The following is a 25815-nucleotide window of genomic DNA, read 5'->3' on the forward strand; positions in this document are numbered from 1 at the left end:
TTACGTATAAATATTGTGTAAATGTAAGGTGACCATATTCCAGCATTTTTTAAATGAATTTAAGTTTTTATAGCAGAATTACTGAGTGATTTTTTATATTTTTTTCATAAGTAACTTTAATACCAAATATCGCTTTATCAATTATGTGTCTATTTCAATTCAAGTTTTGTCTATTGTAAGAGCTATTGATTGAAGAAATATTAAAAGATTATTAACATCAGTAACTGTTTCAAATCGCTTTTGGAATTCATTTCTAAGTTAAAAATATTTAAAACTATTGTTATTGGTATTTAGCCTTGAGGGCAAGTTACATGAACTTCGCGATATGTGTGAATAATCGACTTAATCAATAAAAAGTAAATTAATTTATGAGTGATTAGAAGTATTCCGAGTTGATTTAATACACATAATTGAAAACGAACGAACACGTTAACTCGGAGTGTTTTCTAAAAGCAAATTTTCACAATCAATAATTTTTATAATTGAACCAATTTTCATAGGACTTTAGGGTTTAAACCAAGTAATCTATCGTTATAACCCAGTAAATCATCTATTTTAATTTTAACAAACAACTCAAAAAAACTACTCATTTTCTCAAACTTTGATGAATTTTTAAAATTAAACTACTTGCGTAAGGCCGTAATATTTCAGTAAGTTCTATAAGACCATGATATATATCCGCCAAAAAAAGTTTCATAAAAATCGACTCAAATTTTTTTTTCAACAGTTAATTACAAGAAACTGGCTCGGTAGATTTTCATCTAAAACTAATCAGTATCATTCCCAGCTAATATCTTTCGAACAGTTCTTGATTTTTCAAAATCGATTCGGTAGTTTGAGCTTAAATGTGGACCAAAAGTTTAACACTTTTTTCTTAATTACAAAGAAACGGCTCGGCAGATCGTCTCACAAAACTGACAAACTATAGTGCTCGTTGAAATACATCGAATGGCTTTTAAATTTCTGAAATCGGTTCAGGCGTTTTTGAGCAAACGTCGATGAAAGGTCTAATTTTGACAAATGCCAAAAAAACGATACCAATTTTTGTAAACTTTGATGAATTTTCAAAGTTAAACGAGTTGTCGTAGGGCGGTAATATTTTGGTATGATCTAGAAGACTATGATATCTACCGCCAGAAAAAAAATCATAAAAATCGTCGATTTTTTTTAAAAAAAAACTCTATTACAAGAAAACGGCCGGCCGATCTGTACCAAAAACTAATCAGCCCGATTCTCAACCAAACGGTTCTTTCGAACGGTTTTTGAATTTTCAGAATCGATTCAGAATTGCGGGCTAAAACGTGTACGAAATTTTTTTCACTTTTCTGTTATTTATAAAGAAACGGCTTTGACGATCGACGCACAAAACTCAGAAACGCTAGTCCTCATCGAGATACATCGAATTGCTTTTAAATTTTTGAAATCGGTCGAACCGTTTTTGAGAAAACGTCAATTTACGGCAAAAAATCTGTTCACATACACGCACACACACACATATACACTTTTTCAAATTTGGTCTCATTCGATTTAGAATGGCTTGAAACGTCGAGAAAACATAAAATTAGCGAATCGGATTTTTTGATGAAAACATAAACTTCTCCTTCGGGAAGTTACTAGTGGTGCATGGCATCGTGCTTTATAAAAGCTTGCTGAAAATATCCATACTGTAGAAGCTTTGTATTGTTTCAAAAATTTTGTTAAACAATAGATTTTTTGAAAATTTTTATTTATTTTTTTGAATATGTTGAAATCCATTCAAATCTATTGATTGGTACTGTCGAAAGTGTCGAGGACATTTGTTTGAACTATATAAGAGAACTTTAAATATTATAAATCTTGGTACGAATATATAACAAGCCATGCATATATTGTGCTTATTTTACAAATCTCTATAAAATATCTGATAATTCGATATGCATATACCTAATGATCATTACTAACTTTTTTGGATTTCCCAAACCGGTAGACCTGCATTCTCAAAAATCATATCAATTCTTCATTTGTCAATACAAGCAAAATGTTTTTTGAATCAGTCAAATCGGACTCAAAAACTGAATTACCATTTTTTGTCCCATATCCTTGAATCTTCTGGGCCTGCCTTTACCAATATAGCCAGCCCCTCATCAATAGCAATCAAATATTTTTGAATTAATCAAATACTGAAATATTCGATAAGAATCTTTTCAAGACCTTGTGATAATGGGTCAAAAACCTGAATCCTGGTTAAATATTTCTTCTACAAAATAGGCTTCTTAAAAAATTCAAACTAACAAATTTAGGCAGTAACATGAAAAAAATGTTTTTATATTAAACCAGCACCTATTATATCGCTGGGTGGAATATTTAAAGCGGAAATACCCATTTAAAGAGGAAGCATTTATTTCTGAAAAATATACGAAAAAAATATTATTATTTAATTATCTAAGGATAAGATAACTCCTTGAGCCAAAATAAGTTATAAGATTACAGCAGAGTGACTTGCAAACATATTTTCAGATATTCAAGTGCAATTATGTTTGCAGATTACCCAAAGGCAATGAGAAGTTAATATATGTTTGGAAATTACTGCTGAATTAAAAGAAAACAAATTACATTATTATTATTTAATTGAAACTCAATAATCATTTAAGATAAAAAGGGTCAGAAAACGACAGAACTTATAATATTTCAGTTATAATGGAGAAGCGTTACTAGATCGGAGATTTTGTAATTAAAAAAAAAATTGGCCCCCAATTTTGATTTTGTGTTCAGCTGTAAAACTTCATTAGAAAACATAGGCTACACACCCAATACAGACAACTTTTTTTGTGGACCTGTGTCATTAGTGTTTACGTTATTATTGTGATTTCTAATAAATCCATGATAATCATATTCATATCATAAAACTCTTCTTCGTTTTGATAGTATAATAATTATGTTAATGCCACGCGTTTTGAATATGTAAATGAGTTACTACAGCATTGTGAGTCTATATATTGCTCAATCAAGTGTTTGCAATATGAGTAAGGTCAATGTTATAAAATGTTTCACTACACAGAGTAAAACTCATTCATAAATTATTTCTATCTATTATGTATTAGTTACAATAGTGAAATTTAACAACAAATTTTTGTTTATAATCCTATAGTATTCGTGAAACGAACTTGTCCTGGAACAAGTGGCGTATCTCAAGAACATAAAGAATTGTACTATCTGTACTTAAGATTCTGCACAAATACAAATTTATTTAAACTAGTGGTGCGTGGCATCGTGCCTTAAGGCAAATTGTTGGAACTTCCTGTACCATAATTGAACATTCAAGGAATGAAAATAATCAATAATTGTTTTAAATAGATTATTTATTATAAATACATACTGTAAATTTATAAGTGCTTATTCAATTGGGCGTCGACGTTTTCTACTAAACAACTTATGTGTATGTTTTCAAGAAATTTGTTCATTTTTTTTTAATTTGATAATTTTGAATTTTTGGGATTTTTGGAAAAAACGAGTTTTTGTTAATTTTTTGAGAATTTGGAAATTTTTGAAAATATTCGAATTTTTCTGAAAATCTAGAAATATTCTCAATTTTTTGCAAGAAATCGATTTTTTTTTAATTCTGGTATTTTTTTAACTTTTTCGAAATTTAGATTTTTTTGAAAATTATGAAAAATTTGAATTTTTTGAAACTTTAATTTTTTTTGAAATTTCTTAAAATTACGAAATTTTTTGTAAAAGAATTTTTTGCACACGTTCTAAACAAGCGATACGTTTTTTGAATTGAACTAATCGGATGATCCGTTCTCTCAAAAACTGCATGACCATTTTTATACCCTTTGCGCTCCATTCCTCCGAAATGGCTATACTTTCGAAACGTGCCTTTTGCAAAAACGCCTCGCGATCGAGTACAAACCGAATGTTTTTTCAATCATACAAATCGGTTATACCATACTGTCGAAAATGTCGAGGACATTTTTTGAACCATATAAATGAACGGAACCCAAAAAAATTACACAAAATGTGTACACATTATTAAAATCTCTATAAAATATCTGATAATTTGATGTGTATATATCTAATGAACATTTTTGACCGCCAAATGGAATTTTCTTAATTTTTTTTATTGAGAGTTCATAACCGATGGACCTGCCTCTCCAAAAATTTAAATAGTTTTTCGTTCAGTCAATACAAATAAAATGTTCTTTTGAATTATTCAAATCGGACGCTCCGTTCTCTTAAAAACTGATGAATTACATAATTATTACCTTTTTTCCCCGTATCTTCGAAATAGCTATGCCTTTGCCAAAAACTAATCAGCACGGTATGTCTAAATGTTCAGAAACTTCCAAAACGTCGAGAAATGCAAAAAAAAATTATTTTCGATTTTCGGCCCATTACTATAACTACCCTACGGGAAGTTAATAATAAAAGTATTTCAAAGCAATTAATGAAAATTGTATAACTTTTATAGATTGTCACTATTTAAGAAAACTGGTAAAATTTCGAAAGCTTTTAATAATTGAAGGATTCCGTGCTCATCAAAAACTAGCATTAACGAGTTTTTACATACAATACTGTTAGTTCGAATATATTAAATACATTAATTTGTTTACGGTGCTTTTAAAGAAGTCCTTTCAAAACATAATTTATAATAGAACATATATTTTATCATTTATCAGTTATCATTTTTATATACCATTAATAAGTCATATTTATACAAATGTAATTTTGTCAATAACAGTATATCAATTTTTCTATATAGTGAGCTTACAACTATGAAATAAATGATATCTTAATTCTTTGTGACTTTGGACCAATGATTTCAAAATATGTTGCATAAATAAATAACAAAACAAATTTAATTATAAATATTTATATTGATATTAATATGTAATTTGTACACAATTATTATATATGCCTTTGAATGAAAATAACATTTCATTTTGATATGCCATTCATACGATTGCAGTCCTGAATAAATATCTGATTATAATTGGAAGCCAGATGTGGCAGATGTTTCTGCATCACCATTCTTAAAGGCTCTATAAACCTTAAAGGGACATATGACATAAGGGGATCACGCCAATAATGGCCCAGTTGCGTTTCTTGAAACAAAACTGGTGCTGGTACATTCTCCTTCATATAAAACCAGACACATTCTTTGAGAACAAATGAAATTTCGAAAGCTTTCAATTTTGGTATCACTTCCGATAATGTGTCCAGTGGAGGTGGCAGAAGTTGTGCTAATGACAAAGTTTGTAAGACATTTCTTGTGGTAGCATGCAGTTCTTGAAATATTGTATCGGGTGTATTTTTATATGACCATGATAACCATTGGTATATTAATACGGATGTCAATCCTCTGAGAAGAACAGAACAGTAGCAAAGGGCTGGTCGGTGATAGGCAACAAAACGTAGTAAACTCCATAGTACGGGTGTAGAATGAAACATTCTTCTTATATGCAAGTCTCGTTCCATCGTTATTTTTGTAAATTCATCTTCAGGCCAAGGCAAGCCATTATACATAACATCCGTTGAAACTGATTCTACGAGCCAAAGTGATAAAGAAGTAAGAGCATCAGTAGAGGGACCAGATAGAACATTTTCTGACATAGCAGCGCTCAAAGCTTCGAATAATAATCTCTGGCGTTGAAAACAAGTTTCTGTAATTACAGAAGGACTTTTTCTATTTAAATCCATTTCATTACGAAAAACTGCTAAAGGCCTCTGTGACATCTGCGACGTAAAACCTTGTTTAATGTTCAAATCAAATAAGGAAATACTTTGTGTTCCATGTTTGTAGGCTGGAGTAGTTGCACCAAATAAAAGAGAATATTTAAAAACAGCGCCGTCAACAAGTAGTTGGGTTCCTAATATTCTACCAATTCTATTTGAGCTACAACATTTGCTGAGCAGCCTAATCGCAATAATACTTGATCTTCTTCTAGAAGGTTTTCGAAGAAGTAGGCTATAAAAGAAGTATTTGACAATGACGTTAATTAATTTTTGATATGTTTCATTGTTCACTATTATCCTATTCACATGATTTGCAACAGTAATTAAGTTTATATCGAGCATTTCTAATATTCTTGCAATATTATCACAAATAGAAGAATAGTGATTTTGGTTTTCACATACAGTTTTCATGTTAAATATTGACGATTTATTACCAATTTCAGTGTTATAATAAGTCTTTTTAAAAGTTAACTCTTTCTCTTCTTTTACTATTTTTTTTGTAATATTTTGAAGTTTTTTATCCAGTATTTCCTCAAAAAATTTGATTATATTTGAAATATGTTTGAAAGCTGCTTTGGTAAAATTACCTTGCTCAAGGAATATTGTTCTGCCCTGTTTTTCCTGCTGTATTAAGTTACATAAGTTTTCCCAAAAAAAAGTGTAAATAAATTCTGATTGTTTTGGAGCTGTAAATGTCATTTGTAACACATCAAACAAATTAGAAAATGGAGTATTTGGCACTCCTGTGAAATAATGAGATTGTACTAAATTTAACAGAAGAGGCAATTTAGATACCGATGTTATATGATATAGCAAATAATGTATGATTTTTGGGAATTTAATAGGTTTGCAATGACCAATGTAATTCAAAATATGCAGAATAAAAGTGACTTTTAATTGATTCATATTTGGCGAAATCAACAAATTGCATAAATCTTTATAATCACCATAATCCGATAAAGAAATAACTAGTGGATAGTGTTCTGAAGATTTTCTATATTTCTTGCCAATGTGATTTAATACCTGCATCAAAACATGCAAACCAAATGCACATTTGTCCGATTTATCCAGCAAACCCAAACAAATTTTTAGTGAATTGTCTTTAACCATCAATGCTAGTTCAGCAGTTCTTTCTACTAAAACAGTATATTTTAAACCAATATTTATCCACAAATGATGTCTTTGATTCGATAATATAATAGCATGAGCATCAGGTGAAGTGAACAGTTCTAAGATAGTTGAATAGACTAATGGTAAAAGTTTATCTGATGATGCTAAATGTAACATATATGGAATAACAAATCGTCTAAGATTATTTCTGTTATTTTTTGCAAAAGACCAATGTACCAATTTTTTACTAGCACAGTCGAGATTTGCCATATGTCCTTCTGCTAATTGTTCAAGTATAAGAATAACAGATTTGATATGATTTCCATTTTGCGAACTTTTTTGAAAGATGCATAAACCATTATATAGTACTCTGGTTGTTAATGGCAATGTGTATGAACTGGCGAGTCTTCCAACAATCCAATCTGCTGCAGGAGAATATTTAATATATGTTTCCAGCAGCATACTAACACATTCATCTTTCTCTAAGAAGCTTTCTTCAATATTATTTGTTTTCCAAAACCCAATAGCAGCAAGGCTTAATAATGCTCGAACTGCATCACATTCCATCCATACCTTATTGTTATTAGGGTTTTCTACAATCTTATCATATTTCTGAGATAATTTACCCAGCAATTGAATGCTCCAGCTAGATATGGGAGTAGCAAATTCAGAAGGATGTTCAAAAACCAGATTTGTTAGACCCTGTTGTATTTCAGTCAATACATTATAATCTTCTTCCATTCTATTAGGACTCTTTGTAACATTTGACATATAATCTGCTATCGCTTTTTCAAAGATATATTGACTATAATATTCTATGACTGCTTGTCGTGACATAGGTAATTTGGCAAATATTGAGATGGAAGATTTCACTAGTTCATCAGAACCACCTAACCTTTGTGTAAGGTCTTGAGGCATATTTAATAACGCCGAACAAAACTTTTCTGGATCCATGTTAACTTTTAGAATTAAACAATTTTACATTAAATCAATTGATCAGGATTAAATAACTATTAATATTCTAAAGCAGAATTTTATTCGAATATAATATAATAATACCTTCCTAAATGAACATTAATTTATTGAGAAATATTTACGTTGTGTTCCAGCATAAGATATGATATAAAGCATAGCGATGAGGCAAAACGAAGTAACGCTACTAATTGAAAATCAAATTTGACATCTAATATCAACTAACATTGTCATAAAAGTTAATAAAATAATGTCTATTAATATTAACAAAAAACAATATGATTTTTGACACTTAATAAAACATTGACATAAAGTTATCATGACATCTGGCTAGCTAAACTGAAACACGAAAACATCATTGCCAACCTTAGAAGCTTTAAATTTACTAGAACTTCATATTGTTTGTTATTATTAATGATCATATATAAAACTAGTGGTGCATGGCATCGTGGGTTAATGCAAATTGCTAGAACTTCCCGTACCATTTTTTTTTTTAAATTAAATTTTTCTTTAAACTTTGAAAAAAAAATATTTTTGAGAAAGTTTAAATTTTTGGAAAAAAAACTTTTGGAAAACGAAAATGTTTTTTTTTTATTTTGAAATATTTTGAAAATTTTCAACTTTTCAACGGACCACCTAACGGACAAACGATTTTACGGAACCCATAGACATATAAATAAAATTGATACACATAATTAAAATATCTGATAATTTGATGTGCATATGTTTAATGGTCAGTTTTGACCTCCAAATGGCATTTTTAACTTCCCGAAAAAGAAGTTTATGTTTTCATAAAAAAATCCGATTTGCTAATTTTATGTTTTCTCGACGTTTCAAGCCATTCTGAACCGAATGAAACCAAATGTGTGAATAGGTTTTTTGCCGTAAGGGGAAAAAGTATGTGTGAACAGGTTTTTTGCCGAAAATCGACGTTTTCTCAAAAACGATGACTGGACCGATTTCAAAAATTTAAGAGCCATCGTTTCTTAGTTTTGCGCTACGTTTCTTTGTAAACCGTAGAAAAGTGAAAAATTTTTCGTCCACGTTTTAGCCAGCAATTCTGAATCGATTTTGAAAATCATTCGATAGATATTGGTTGGGAATCGTGGTGATTAGTTTTTGGTAAAGATCGGCCGGGCCGTTTTCTTGTAAAAAAGTATTAAAAAATTTTTTTTGACGATTTTCATGAATTTTTTTTGACGGTAAATAGTCTTATAGATCAGGCATCGGCAACCTACGGCACGCGTGCCAAGCTTGGGGTTCTCAATGGCACTCTATAAATTAATCAGGAAAATCGCAAATATGATTTGAGTGATTTTCAAATAAGAGAAAATGTTTAATAATAATTATTTTTCTAACGTAGCTCGCTAATGTAATTCAACCTACGTTAAAGTACTTAAAGATGAATTTTCCAGAAGATGCAAAGACTTTGAAGCTTATGTGCCTATATTTTCCTTCCTCATAAAGCCAGATTTGATAGATCCATCAATAATACCGTTTGATTTGTTGATTTTCGAATGGATTAATGTTGATAGTTTTGAAATGGAAATGATCGAACTAATATTTTCAAAATTATGGAAAACAAAATTGAAGGAATTACAAAAAAATCTGGAAGATCACTCTATGGACAAATCGACAGCCATATTAAATTGTTGAATGACATTGCCGGAAAAGAATTAACTGTTTAAAGAAAATTGCGCTCTCCTTTCAGCTTTTGGTTCCACATATCTAACAAATTTTTTCTCGCATGAAACATATTTTGAGTTCACAAAGAAATCGTTTAAGGACTAAACATTCAGAATCTTGTGTGAAATTAAAAGTTACAAATTATACCCCGGATATTGAAGTGTTAAGGAAAAATGTGCAGACACAAGGTTCGCATTAAAGTTGTTTAGTTTATATTAGAAATTTATGTTATTTGTTAATAAATTGGTTATAATTCTTCTCCCCTAGAATCTAACTATATATTTCTAAATTAAGGCGGCACTCTAAATGATATTGGTAGTGTGGCTTGGCACACTACAGTTAAAAGCTTGCCGACCCCTGTTATAGATCATACTAAACTATTACGGCCCTACGACAAGTCGTTTAACTTTAAAAATTCGTCCAAGTTTGAAAAATTAGTATAGTTTTTTTGGCATTTGTCAAAATTAGACCTTTCATCGACGTTCGCTCCGAAACTACTGAACCGATTTCAAAAATTTAAAAGCCATTTGATGTATCTCGATAAGGATTATCGTTTCTCAGTTTTGTGCGACGACCAGCCGAGACGTTTCTTTGTAATTTGGAAAAAGTGTTAAACTTTTCGTCCGCATTTAAGCTAATACTACCGAATCGATTTTTAAAAATCAAAAACTGTTCGAAAGATATTAGTTGGGAATTATACTGATTAGTTTAAGGCGAAAATCTACCGAGCCGTTTTCTTGTAATTACCTGTTGAAAAAAAAATTTAAGCTGATTTTCATGGAACTTTTTTGGCGATATATATCATGGTCTTATAGAACACACTGAAAACTTACGGCCTTATGACAAAAAGTTTAATTTTTAAAAATCATCAAAGTTTGAGAAAATGAGTAGTTTTTTTGACGTTGGTCAAAATTAGAAGATTTACTTGGTATAACTATAGAGTACACTTGGTCTTAATGAGTATACTAAACCATTAAAGTCCTAAGTAAATTGTTGATTTTTGGAAATTTGCTTTTAGAAAATACTCCGAGTAATGAATCCACTCGGAATACTTTTAATCACTCATAAATTAATTTATTTATTATTATTATTAATCTTGATTAAGAATAGTTATTATGAGTGCAGTTGTTATTTAACAATATATGCTCTTTGTAGGCAATGTTTTTGTTTAAAATCTTAAGTGACATTTCTAATTAAATTAATTAATTATTCGTATTTCATTTAAAATTTAATATTAAGAGTTTGATAGATTCTAGCATTTGGCTTGCTTTAAAAATGAGTATTATCAATATTTTACAAAAACCACTTTCTTTTCATAATGTCTTACAAAGAACCTTCTAACCTATGATCAAGAACTCATTGGACAAAGTCTTTTTAATGGAAAGGAGGGAATTATCACGACTCGTGAGCTTTTACGGTGAAAATGAATGATTTTAGCGAGCTAACAGTGTACTTATGCTGTATAAGGTTTATGAATCATTAACCATATTGAATTCATGGACTATCCATGGATTTTATCAAACAAATTTTACTCAATTGCAATCAATATGCGAGTTTGGTCTTTTTTTTTACATTTTGTTCTGGACACTTTTATATGTTTATTTTAGTATAAACTAGACAAAATTTGCTAGAATTTGCTGTATATTGTTATATTCACTTTTATATTAAAATTTTGAATAATTTGTAGCTGAAGCGCAGATTTGAGTTTGATAATTGGCTATTTATTTATTTATTTATTTATTTATTTATTCATAAGCAAGTCGTAATCAATAATAATAGATATTATTTCAGGCTCTTGTCAAGAATATAGGTGGATTTTGGACGTTTTTTACATTTTGTCAAATAACTTTAAAACTATGTTCAGAACATGTTTATTTGTTTATACTAGTATAAACTAGATGAAATTTACTAACAAATAGTATAAATTGTTTTATATGCTTGCATATCAAAATTTTGAACAATTTTCAGGTGAAATGCAAATTTAAACTTTTTTTGTACTTTTTTTCAAATAACTTTTAATTTTCTTTTCGGGCACGTTAATTTGTTTACATTAGTAAAAACTATATCAAATTTACTAGAATTTAGTACAAACTCGTACATATAGCTGGATACTAAAATTTTGTATCATTTTTAACTGGAACGCGAATTTGTGTCTGTGTACATTTTATCAAACCACTTGAAAATTTTGTTCTAGGCATTTTAATTTATTTATATAAGTAAAAAATAGATAAAATTTAAATTCTAAATAATATTAAAAGCAAAGACTGCTATTCATGATTTTGTTAAAACTACAGTGATGATATCAAATTGTTCGATTGTAATAAATGATTTATTTGAAGTTGAATCCATGGATACTATCCATGGAATGTTTTAAGAGCTTTTTTTTTAACTTTGGAAATGATATCAAGTTATTCGATTAACATAAATGATGTACCTACAAATTATTCAAATGTTTTTATTTTTTCACCGAGTTTTTGTGGTTTTACTTTCAAATAAAATATTCAAAGCTTATTTATTGTTACTAGTCTGGTATTAAGTAAAAAATAATCTTATTTTAAATGTATATCCTTAGAATGAATATTTATTCTTTTCACAGGTACTTATGCACTTATAGGAACAGGAACCATAAAATCTGGGTCTCCCCTATACTAAAGGAAATTTATGATCAAGAACTTATTGGACAAAGTTTTTGGATGATTTTTTATTACACCAAGGACGAAATCATCCTGTTTGATGAGCTTTCAGGGCGTGTTCCACTGGAAAACAACAAAAACTTTGGTTGCTACATCGGAATTTTAGCAAAAAAATAGATTTGTTTTCGCTATTTTGGAAATGTTTTGACTGATTCCAAAAGATTTTCGAACGCTGATTTGAAAAATGCTATCTATTTTTGGATAAACCCACATACACCCCCCGAAAAATCGAAATCTTTGGTTGCAAAATCGATTTTTCTTTAAAAAAATCGGCTTTCTTCGCGATTTTCAAAATGTTTTGATTGGTTTCGATTGATTTTGGGACGCTGATTTCGAAAATATAATCCGTTTTTGGATAAATCCACATACAACCCCGAAAAATCGAAATCTTTGGTTGCAAAATCAAAATTTTACTAATGAAATGAAAACTTTTTTTCGCGATTTTCAAAATGTTTTGACCGATTCTGATAGTTTTCGAGGCGCTGATTCCGAATATGAAATCAGTTTTTGGAAAAAAAAATTCTTCTGCCCTTGGTACCAATTTGAAGTTTGAAAAATCGCCAACTTTGAAGCTGATTTTAACTATGAAGACGATGATAAATTTGTAAGTTTTTTGGTTTGGTATAAAGATTGTACTTTAGTCTACACAAAGCATTAATTAAAATTATTACTTTCATTCATTAAGGGCCTCAAAATTGCATTTGAAAGTCACGATTTTGGCCAATTTTGGCTGCCCCTGATAGACTGTTTTTTTATCGGAAAAATAATAAGATTTTTAAATTACACCAAAGTAGGTTTGGTTTACTGCTAACCAGGCGTAAATATGAATTTATTAAAAATTATCCCTCTCCTACTATTTCTTATCTATTTATATATATATATATATATATATATATATATATACATGCGTATATATATACATTTATATTTATATATATGCATTATATATTATGTCGATTTTTGTAATGCTGACACTCAATAAATTTAATTATTTATCTATATAAATGTCTTATTTATTTACACAGTTTGAAAAATTATTGGTTTCAAATATTTTTTTCAGTTAAATGGGGCTCGAACTGGCGAACCTCGAATTGTTATTCTGTCTTAAGCCGAACGCATCTTTACGATCTCAGCCATTCGCACAACTGGCACACAATTTTTTTAGGAAGCTTATATCTTTCATCATCAAAATAAGACTTTATATTTTTAAAAATAGCAGAGAGTTCTGTATAACTAATTGGCCGAGATCGTTAAGTTGCCACTGCGGTAGCTCAGTGTTTCTCGGTTCAAATCCCGAAGAGACACGAAAAATCAAATGTATAGTTTTTCATAATTATCAAATATTAGTTCAAAATATTAAATTCAGGTGTCGCATTTCGACCTTGACACTTAGAATATTTCTGAAAAACAAAAAACTCAAGTTTCGCACTTGACTGTAAGAGAGATACATAAAGAGGAAAAAAAAAAAAGGTATAGGAAGCATTGGGGAAAGAGAGGGGTAGAGGCAGATGATGAATAAGAGAGATGTGTATGATACATATTCTTTATTCAAATTCAATATTAATACAATATAGGAATAAAAATCACTTTTATCATCAATAACTCAAATAGCCGAGTGGTTTAAGGGACCGCATACTCGGTGAAATAACTCTGGAGGCACAAGGTGATGAGGATCGAGTCCAGCTGAAGGCGACGATGAGCAACTCTGAAGCAGAAAAAATGGAGCAGTGCTGGTGGCTGGCTGTTGGCGAGCGCAAAGGGTCCTGAAATGAACACACCAAGTGATGGTCAACCTGAGGTCCATGATGCGAGAGATTACACGCAGAGAGACACATTGCGGAAGATGCATGCCGAACCCAGAAATCTACCCAAAAACCACAACATGCGAAAAAAACACCAAAAAAGGAAAAAAAATGTGAAAAAAAGCGAAAAAAAGGGGAAAAAAAGGGGAAAGAGGAGGAGGAGGAGGAAGGGGAGGGGTGGAGAGCCTTTAAAAAAACCCCTTAAGTCCCAGATCAATTTTTCTCTTTTCTGTTCAGCGTTGAAACTTTTTTATGTTTTTTAGTGTTCCCTCACACCAATTCCCAAAACCAACACTCGAATGAAATAAAGTCCACGTTGAAATTTTCACAACGAGAAAAAATTACTGGGACTTAGTTAAAATATTTAACTTTGCCCCAATAAAATTTTCTCGTTGTGAAATATTCAATGTGAGCCTCATTCATTCGAATGTTGGCTTTGGGATAATACAGCATGCATAAATAACTCGTCTGTCTTAATTGAAAAGGTTTCAGAAAATTTGGACTTAGAAAAAAAAATTATTCGAAAGAAATATAATCAGAAAATTTGGACTTAGAAAAAAAAAATTATTCGAGAGAATTATTGATGAAATGAAATGATATTAATGAATCAATTTGTTTATACGACTTGATAAAACATGAAACCTTTACAATTAATCGAGACAAAAACAGATTTAGTTGACTTGAATAATAATATACAAATTATTAGAAAAAGCCATAAAAGAAATTCAATAAAACTTGTAAAATGAAATATTGAAAAATGTTTGAAAACTTGAACATTGAAAACTTCAAAACTGTTTAAAGCTGATTGTTATCCTCTAGAAATCGAGTTAAATAATTTTTACAACTTGAATCGAATAATAAACTTGTAAACAGAACTATATTTTGTCTAATCATTCAAGTCAACTCTTTGAAACTTTGATTGCAAGTCTTGATCAAAATTGTTCTTAATAATATAAAAATAAAAATCTATCGTTTAGCTATGCAACAATATAATTAAATAAGTTTAAAATAAAATTACAGTAAAAGACTTTTAAAAGCTGCATTTGATTAACAATTTGGTAAGTCGTATTAAATATTTGAAATAATTTGATCAAAACCAACAATCGTGTTATCCAATAAATAAAAATGTACATGCAGTCAATATCGCTACAGGGAAAACACATGATTCTCGATACTGGAAATGTAATTTAAAAAATTGTTTCTGAAGAATAATGAACAAAAGGGGCAGAAAAAAAAAGAATTTGTAACAAAGTAAATTTGTAATTTGCAATAAAATACCATTAATTTAGGAGTTACCTAAGGAAGGATGCTAAGACCTCTTCAACAAATAAGTAATCGATGCTTACAAAAAGCTGTATTGGTTAACTAATAATTTGGTAACAAAAATTTAATATATAAGAATTTTGAATTCTACATAATATCAGCTCATAGTGTTGTTATAGAACAAAAGAATTTCTGGTGGAATATTATTATGGAATTGTAATAATTTAAATTACTTTCAATGTCTTTGATACATACGAGAAGTACAAACTTTTATCTTTTATATTGATTTAAAACATTCATAAAATTTTAATTCATAAGTAAAATAAAAAAACTGAATCAACATGTTTTCCCCATAACAAATTAAATATGAACATAGTCTTTCATACATATGTCTGCCAAATTAATTTAAAATCTTTTATTAGCATAATAGTTGTAGTTGAATAAACAAAAGATAAATTGTATTTTATACATTAGAAATTAATAAAGTATATCTCATTAAAGAAAATTATATTAACTCAAATATTATAGAATAAACAATATTTTCAGCAGATATATGTATACAACTATATTAATAATGCACGAGCCAGAAAATATTTCACTAAAATATATACAGACTGCTTTATAAATGATATCGGAAAAGGCACAAGTTCTCAAAGCATCTTTCAATTAATTTCATTTAATATGAAAATCAAGCATTAAATACATAACTATATAATAAATATTATTATTACAAGCATAAAAGTAGTATAATAAAAAAACTCGGTCATTAATTGTAAACCTCTTTCGGAAAATAAATTATGACTAATATCTTTTTATTTATTTCTATTCAAATTATAGTTTCACTAAAGATTACAAAAAATATTGTGATGAAGTGAACATTTTCAAAAATATTTGACTGCTTTAAATTCAAAAATAAGAAAAACTTAATGTATATATACTGCATATGTAGTACTTTATTTCAAATATTCAATATTTAATTCTTATGTGATAAAATTGTTCTTGGGCATCCATCCAGTAATTAAAAACAGTTTTATTGAAGAAAAATGTTTTATTATGAAAACATATGTTTCGGGTTTTGATTTTACCCATCTTCAGTGCCACAATTAAATATTTCAGGGTTACAATTTAAAACAATATGAAAAATACATAATTACAGAAAAATATAAAAACATGTAAAAAAGCAAAATTTAACCAACTTAATAAATTAAATAAATAAAAACAATTTCTTTCAATAAAACTGCTATTAATTACTGGATGGATGCCCAAGAACAATTTTATCATATTAAACCTCTAGCTTTATATATATATATATATATATATATATATATATATATATATATATATATATATATATAAAAACACCTAAGTCTGTTTTTACACGGTAGATTGGTTCCAGAAGAAGCCGTGTAAAAAAAAAACGTGTAAAAAAAGACATTGATCTTATACAAAAATGGGTGATTTGTTCTGTGCTACTCACATTTGCTTTGACCAGTAAAAATTGTTTGTACGTGCTAAAGGGGAATTCACTTAAATCTTTAAGCTAGTGTTTGCAAACTATCGATACTATCAATGGTTTCAGACATTTTTCTTTCATAAATACTTTTTTGTGATATGAACATACTTCGCAAAAATTAAATTTGACAAAAAAAATTTGAGTACATAAAATTTCAAATCGTGCTAAATGGAATAAAATCGTGTAAAAAAATTAAAAATACTCAATTTTCAAACCGTGTTATATCAAAACCGTGTACAGCAAGACCGTGTAAAAACAGACTTAGGTGTATATACATACACATAAGAATTAAATATTAAATATTTAAAATAAAGTACTACATATCAGATGTAGTATGATAAATGCCTGTATATATCAGAAATATATTCTTTGACTCTCTTTGTATAAAACATGCTTTGCACTTACATTGTTCGATATCCTCTGCAGCAACTCCTAGAACACAAATCCAAGACTTCAAGCACCACTGGAGCATCTGCCAGAAATCTCAAGTACTTGACACAAAATCACTACTTTAGAACCACTACATAACTTTGTTCGTTACATGTCTCTTCGACTTATTGCAACTATCCGAGTAAAGTCTCTACACAATACACGACACACGACTTACATTAGAGACTTTCGTGAATTTAGAATTCGATAATAAAGAGATATGTGTTGGAAGTACTCAAATATAAATTATACATTTTACAATTGCATATATATAAATAAAGGATACATTGGCGCTGTAAATGAATTAATAACCTACAAAAGCACATATATAAATTATACATTTTACAATAGCATATATAAAAATAAAGGATACGAAAGGCGCTGTAAATAAAATGCTTACTTATAAAATTGATTCAAAATGGAGACCCTGAAAGAGATACTTATCAAACTATTCAAGGCACCTCCACACATATCCATTTTTTCGGCTTTTAATTAACGTTTCACGATAAATTTATTATATCAAATCGATCTACTAAATTAATTACACGTTTTGATGCATAAATTGATTAAAACTAATCAAGGATTTAATTAAAAATCATAATTAACGCGACGGCGTGTTAAATCACGGAAATTTCTTTGACAATTGAAGTTGTCAACATGTGTCAGAATGACTGTCACCTCTTGTGCAATTTAAAGCGCGAAATTCAAATTTGAAATTTAAACTTTGTGAAGTTCACAAAAAGTGAATGGTTTTGTTTGTTAATTTAATTGCAAATAATGCTTTGATTCGATATTTTATCACCGGCAAAAGTTTTCTCGATTCTAATCAGACTTTAAAGTACATCGCGTTGATGTAGAGCGTTATAATATTAGACAAGAATAAAAACAATTAATTATCACATATTCAGAGATTGTTTTGCTTTAAACCGTATATTTCCAAATAGGTGTATTTCATAAAGTTTGAATTTCGCGCTTTAAATTGTACAAGAGGTGACAGTCATTCTGACACATGTTGACAACTTCAATTGTCAAAGAAATTTCCGTGAATTAACACGCGGTCGGTTAATTATGATTTTTAATTAAATCCTTGATTAGTTTTAATTAATTTATGCATCAAAACGTGTAATTAATTTAGTAGATCGATTTGATATAATAAATTTATCGTGAAACGTTAATTAAAAGCCAAAAAATGGGTATGTTTGGAAGTGCCCAGATGTACCTTGAATAGTTTTATAAGTATCTCTTTCAGGACCTCCATTTTGAGTCAATTTTATAAGTAAGCATTTTATTTACAGCGCCTTTCGTATCCTTTATTTTTATATATGCTATTGTAAAATGTATAATTTATATATGTGCTTTTGTAGGTTATTAATTCATTTACAGCGCCAATGTATCCTTTATTTATATATATGCAATTGTAAAATGTATAATTTATATTTGAGTACTTCCAACACATATCTCTTTATTATCGAATTCTAAATTCACGAAAGTCTCTAATGTAAGTCGTGTGTCGTGTATTGTGTAGAGACTTTACTCGGATAGTTGCAATAAGTCGAAGAGACATGTAACGAACAAAGTTATGTAGTGGTTCTAAAGTAGTGATTTTGTGTCAAGTACTTGAGATTTCTGGCAGATGCTCCAGTGGTGCTTGAAGTCTTGGATTTGTGTTCTAGGAGTTGCTGCAGAGGATATCGAACAATGTAAGTGCAAAGCATGTTTTATACAAAGAGAGTCAAAGAATATATTTCTGATATATACAGGCATTTATCATACTACATCTGATATGTAGTACTTTATTTTAAATATTTAATATTTAATTCTTATGTGTATGTATATACACCTAAGTCTGTTTTTACACGGTCTTGCTGTACACGGTTTTGATATAACACGGTTTGAAAATTGAGTATTTTTAATTTTTTTACACGATTTTATTCCATTTAGCACGATTTGAAATTTTATGTACTCAAATTTTTTTTGTCAAATTTAATTTTTGCGAAGTATGTTCATATCACAAAAAAGTATTTATGAAAGAAAAAGTCTGAAACCATTGATAGTATCGATAGTTTGCAAACACTAGCTTAAAGATTTAAGTGAATTCCCCTTTAGCACGTACAAACAATTTTTACTGGTCAAAGCAAATGTGAGTAGCACAGAACAAATCACCCATTTTTGTATAAGATCAATGTCTTTTTTTACACGTTTTTTTTTTACACGGCTTCTTCTGGAACCAATCTACCGTGTTAAAAACAGACTTAGGTGTTTTTATATATATATATATATATATATATATATATATATATATATATATATATATATATATATAAAGCTAGAGGTTAATATGATAAAATTGTTCTTGGGCATCCATCCAGTAATTAATAGCAGTTTTATTGAAAGAAATTGTTTTTATTTATTTAATTTATTAAGTTGGTTAAATTTTGCTTTTTTACATGTTTTTATATTTTTCTGTAATTATGTATTTTTCATATTGTTTTAAATTGTAACCCTGAAATATTTAATTGTGGCACTGAAGATGGGTAAAATCAAAACCCGAAACATATGTTTTCATAATAAAACATTTTTCTTCAATAAAACTGTTTTTAATTACTGGATGGATGCCCAAGAACAATTTTATCACATAAGAATTAAATATTGAATATTTGAAATAAAGTACTACATATGCAGTATATATACATTAAGTTTTTCTTATTTTTGAATTTAAAGCAGTCAAATATTTTTGAAAATGTTCACTTCATCACAATATTTTTTGTAATCTTTAGTGAAACTATAATTTGAATAGAAATAAATAAAAAGATATTAGTCATAATTTATTTTCCGAAAGAGGTTTACAATTAATGACCGAGTTTTTTTATTATACTACTTTTATGCTTGTAATAATAATATTTATTATATAGTTATGTATTTAATGCTTGATTTTCATATTAAATGAAATTAATTGAAAGATGCTTTGAGAACTTGTGCCTTTTCCGATATCATTTATAAAGCAGTCTGTATATATTTTAGTGAAATATTTTCTGGCTCGTGCATTATTAATATAATTGTATACATATATCTGCTGAAAATATTGTTTATTCTATAATATTTGAGTTAATATAATTTTCTTTAATGAGATATACTTTATTAATTTCTAATGTATAAAATACAATTTATCTTTTGTTTATTCAACTACAACTATTATGCTAATAAAAGATTTTAAATTAATTTGGCAGACATATGTATGAAAGACTATGTTCATATTTAATTTGTTATGGGGAAAACATGTTGATTCAGTTTTTTTATTTTACTTATGAATTAAAATTTTATGAATGTTTTAAATCAATATAAAAGATAAAAGTTTGTACTTCTCGTATGTATCAAAGACATTGAAAGTAATTTAATTATTACAATTCCATAATAATATTCCACCAGAAATTCTTTTGTTCTATAACAACACTATGAGCTGATATTATGTAGAATTCAAAATTCTTATATATTAAATTTTTGTTACCAAATTATTAGTTAACCAATACAGCTTTTTGTAAGCATCGATTACTTATTTGTTGAAGAGGTCTTAGCATCCTTCCTTAGGTAACTCCTAAATTAATGGTATTTTATTGCAAATTACAAATTTACTTTGTTACAAATTCTTTTTTTTTCTGCCCCTTTTGTTCATTATTCTTCAGAAACAATTTTTTAAATTACATTTCCAGTATCGAGAATCATGTGTTTTCCCTGTAGCGATATTGACTGCATGTACATTTTTATTTATTGGATAACACGATTGTTGGTTTTGATCAAATTATTTCAAATATTTAATACGACTTACCAAATTGTTAATCAAATGCAGCTTTTAAAAGTCTTTTACTGTAATTTTATTTTAAACTTATTTAATTATATTGTTGCATAGCTAAACGATAGATTTTTATTTTTATATTATTAAGAACAATTTTGATCAAGACTTGCAATCAAAGTTTCAAAGAGTTGACTTGAATGATTAGACAAAATATAGTTCTGTTTACAAGTTTATTATTCGATTCAAGTTGTAAAAACTATTTAACTCGATTTCTAGAGGATAACAATCAGCTTTAAACAGTTTTGAAGTTTTCAATGTTCAAGTTTTCAAACATTTTTCAATATTTCATTTTACAAGTTTTATTGAATTTCTTTTATGGCTTTTTCTAATAATTTGTATATTATTATTCAAGTCAACTAAATCTGTTTTTGTCTCGATTAATTGTAAAGGTTTCATGTTTTATCAAGTCGTATAAACAAATTGATTCATTAATATCATTTCATTTCATCAATAATTCTCTCGAATAATTTTTTTTTTCTAAGTCCAAATTTTCTGATTATATTTCTTTCGAATAATTTTTTTTCTAAGTCCAAATTTTCTGAAACCTTTTCAATTAAGACAGACGAGTTATTTATGCATGCTGTATTATCCCAAAGCCAACATTCGAATGAATGAGGCTCACATTGAATATTTCACAACGAGAAAATTTTATTGGGGCAAAGTTAAATATTTTAACTAAGTCCCAGTAATTTTTTCTCGTTGTGAAAATTTCAACGTGGACTTTATTTCATTCGAGTGTTGGTTTTGGGAATTGGTGTGAGGGAACACTAAAAAACATAAAAAAGTTTCAACGCTGAACAGAAAAGAGAAAAATTGATCTGGGACTTAAGGGGTTTTTTTAAAGGCTCTCCACCCCTCCCCTTCCTCCTCCTCCTCCTCTTTCCCCTTTTTTCCCCTTTTTTTCGCTTTTTTTCACATTTTTTTTCCTTTTTTGGTGTTTTTTTCGCATGTTGTGGTTTTTGGGTAGATTTCTGGGTTCGGCATGCATCTTCCGCAATGTGTCTCTCTGCGTGTAATCTCTCGCATCATGGACCTCAGGTTGACCATCACTTGGTGTGTTCATTTCAGGACCCTTTGCGCTCGCCAACAGCCAGCCACCAGCACTGCTCCATTTTTTCTGCTTCAGAGTTGCTCATCGTCGCCTTCAGCTGGACTCGATCCTCATCACCTTGTGCCTCCAGAGTTATTTCACCGAGTATGCGGTCCCTTAAACCACTCGGCTATTTGAGTTATTGATGATAAAAGTGATTTTTATTCCTATATTGTATTAATATTGAATTTGAATAAAGAATATGTATCATACACATCTCTCTTATTCATCATCTGCCTCTACCCCTCTCTTTCCCCAATGCTTCCTATACCTTTTTTTTTTCCTCTTTATGTATCTCTCTTACAGTCAAGTGCGAAACTTGAGTTTTTTGTTTTTCAGAAATATTCTAAGTGTCAAGGTCGAAATGCGACACCTGAATTTAATATTTTGAACTAATATTTGATAATTATGAAAAACTATACATTTGATTTTTCGTGTCTCTTCGGGATTTGAACCGAGAAACACTGAGCTACCGTAGTGGCAACTTAACGATCTCGGCCAATTAGTTATACGGAACTCTCTGCTATTTTTAAAAATATAAAGTCTTATTTTGATGATGAAAGATATAAGCTTCCTAAAAAAATTGTGTGCCAGTTGTGCGAATGGCTGAGATCGTAAAGATGCGTTCGGCTTAAGACAGAATAACAATTCGAGGTTCGCCAGTTCGAGCCCCATTTAACTGAAAAAAATATTTGAAACCAATAATTTTTCAAACTGTGTAAATAAATAAGACATTTATATAGATAAATAATTAAATTTATTGAGTGTCAGCATTACAAAAATCGACATAATATATAATGCATATATATAAATATAAATGTATATATATACGCATGTATATATATATATATATATATATATATATATAAATATATAAAAGATAAGAAATAGTAGGAGAGGGATAATTTTTAATAAATTCATATTTACGCCTGGTTAGCAGTAAACCAAACCTACTTTGGTGTAATTTAAAAATCTTATTATTTTTCCGATAAAAAAACAGTCTATCAGGGGCAGCCAAAATTGGCCAAAATCGTGACTTTCAAATGCAATTTTGAGGCCCTTAATGAATGAAAGTAATAATTTTAATTAATGCTTTGTGTAGACTAAAGTACAATCTTTATACCAAACCAAAAAAATTACAAATTTATCATCGTCTTCATAGTTAAAATCAGCTTCAAAGTTGGCGATTTTTCAAACTTCAAATTGGTACCAAGGGCAGAAGAATTTTTTTTTCCAAAAACTGATTTCATATTCGGAATCAGCGCCTCGAAAACTATCAGAATCGGTCAAAACATTTTGAAAATCGCGAAAAAAAGTTTTCATTTCATTAGTAAAATTTTGATTTTGCAACCAAAGATTTCGATTTTTCGGGGTTGTATGTGGATTTATCCAAAAACGGATAATATTTTCGAAATCAGCGTCCCAAAATCAATCGAAACCAATCAAAACATTTTCAAAATCGCGAAGAAAGCCGATTTTTTTAAAGAAAAATCGATTTTGCAACCAAAGATTTCGATTTTTCGGGGGGGTGTATGTGGGTTTATCCAAAAATAGATAGCATTTTTGAAATCAGCGTCCGAAAATCTTTTGGAATCAGTCAAAGCATTTCCAAAATAGCGAAAACAAATCTATTTATTTGCTAAAATTTCGATGTTGCAACCAAAGTTTTTGTTGTTTTCAAGTGGTACACGCCCTGAAAGCTCATCAAAAAGGATAATTTGGTGTAATAAAAAATCATCCAATAAGTTCTTGATCATACATTTCCTTTAGTATAGGGGAGACCCAGATTTTATGGTTCCTGTTCCTATAAGTACCTGTAATAAGAATGAATATTTATTATAAGTATATACATTTAAAATGAGATTATTTTTTACTTAATATCAAACTAGTAACAATAAGTAAGCTTTGAATATTTTATTTGAAAATAAAACCACAAAAACTTTTAACATAAATTAAAAGAGAGTTGACAATTGGTTATGAAAATTAACACGTATGATCCTACTGTATTAAGACGGTAGTGTGATATTTAATGATAACCATAATAAATTACAACAGTAAATACAAATAAATATAACATATAATTCATCAGTACCGTTAAGTATACCTAAAGACTGAGATACAGTATGTACGATATAAACTCAAACTTATATCAAATAAATAAAAAAAAAATTTAAAGTTTCATGGAGACAGGTGTTTTGCTAAATGACTTTTCATGATTATTTTAACTTTTGTTGTTTGTGAAATAAAATAAAAATTCGCAAGATTCTACTAATTTTTGCGCATGTTTAGGGCCTGGTGGCAGAAAAAATGAAACTTTGAAATAATAATAATTTTACATTTCTCGTGTCCTTTTACAATGACATCTTTGATTGAGCAAAGTTTTCACGATTAATCAGCTTTTTAGTGAAATAATTTTTTTTATTATTTTTATTTGCTTACGCACGTTGCCCCCCCCTGGGTCGGGAGCCCCCTATTTTTGATACGGCGGTAGTTACACCCCTGGTGATGCTTTTATAGTATTATCAAATTTCGAAACGTTTTCGAAAAATAATTGTAATAAGAAGCAAAAATATTTAGTAATTATCATAATTATTATGTATAAAGTTAGAAAGAAATAAAGATTACGCTGTATGATATAAAATATTTTGGCGCAAATATCACTTAAAAAGCCCTTATATCTTTATATAAGATGAAACAAACGTTATTATCTATCAGTCCAATATTTATTGTAACACGGTATGAAGCCTTTAGTAAAGCATAAATGGACCGATTTCAAAAATTTAAAAGGATTAGCGTTTCTGAGTTTTGTGCGACGATCGGCCAAGCCGTTTCTTTGTAAATCGCAGAAAAGTGAAAAATTTTTCGTCCACGTTTTAGCCCGCAACTCTGAATCGATTTTGAAAATTCAAAAACTGTTCGATAGATATTTGTTGGGAATCGTGGTGATTAGTTTTTGGTAGAGATCGGCCAGGCCGTTCTCTTGTAATAAAGTGTTAATTTTTTTTTTGAAATTTAAAAGCCATTTGATGTATCTCGATGAGAATTATCATTTCTCAGTTTTGAGCGACGACCGGCCTAACCGTTTCTTTGTAATTTGGAAAAAAGTGTTAAACTTTTCGTCCACATTCAGGCTCATACTACCGAATCGATTTTAAAAAATAAAAGAGCGTTAGAAAGATATTAGTTGGGAATGATACTGATTAGTTTTAGGTAAAAATCTACCGAGCCGTTTTCTTGTAATTAACTGTTGAACTTTTATGGAACTTTTTTTGACGATACATATCAGGTCCTTATAAAGCTTATTGAAATATTACGGCCTTACGACAAGTAGTTTAATTTTAAAAATTAATCAAAGATTGAAAAAATGAGTAGTTTTTTGACGTTAGCTAAAATTAAAATTAGACGATTTACTTGGTATAACAATAGAGTACTTGGTCTTAATGAACATACTAAACCATCATTAAAGTCCCACGGAAACTAGTACAATTATGAAAATTATTGATTTGGTAAAATTTGCTTTTAGAAAATACTCCTAGAGTTAAGGCGTTCGTTCGTTTTCAATTATGTGTAATAAATCCACTCGGAATACTTTTAATGACTCATAAATTAATTTATTTTTTATTAATTAAGTCGATTATTTAAACATATCGGGAAGCTCATGTAACTTGCCTCAAGGTAAAATACCAATCCCA

General features: G+C 29.0%; 1 protein-coding gene across 1 annotated transcript; it reads right to left on the reverse strand.

Moving 5' to 3' along the window:
• Positions 1-4879: 4879 nt before the first annotated feature.
• LOC113376213 (integrator complex subunit 5) lies at positions 4880-8046 on the reverse strand. Its single transcript, XM_026616128.1, has 2 exons — positions 7923-8046; positions 4880-7784 (listed from the first exon to the last, which is right to left on the reverse strand). The coding sequence occupies exons 1-2, from the start codon at positions 7954-7956 to the stop codon at positions 4918-4920; spliced, it is 2901 nt and encodes a 966-aa protein (XP_026471913.1). The 5' UTR covers positions 7957-8046; the 3' UTR covers positions 4880-4917.
• Between the last annotated feature and the right edge of the window lie 17769 nt (positions 8047-25815).

This window comes from Ctenocephalides felis, unplaced genomic scaffold (genome assembly GCF_003426905.1).
Source record: "Ctenocephalides felis isolate EL2017-DRISC unplaced genomic scaffold, ASM342690v1 CF-g0.4_SCAFFOLD_00845, whole genome shotgun sequence".
Taxonomy (NCBI): Eukaryota; Metazoa; Arthropoda; class Insecta; order Siphonaptera; family Pulicidae; genus Ctenocephalides; species Ctenocephalides felis.

Bases quoted from the DNA above. Each gene is read 5' to 3' on its own strand.
- LOC113376213 (XM_026616128.1), bottom strand. From the start codon at position 7,956: ATGCTTTATATCATATCTTATGCTGGAACACAAC. The intron at 7,785-7,922 runs GTAAATATTTCT...TAATTCTAAAAG, and splicing joins ATCTTATGCTGGAACACAAC to TTAACATGGATCCAGAAAAG.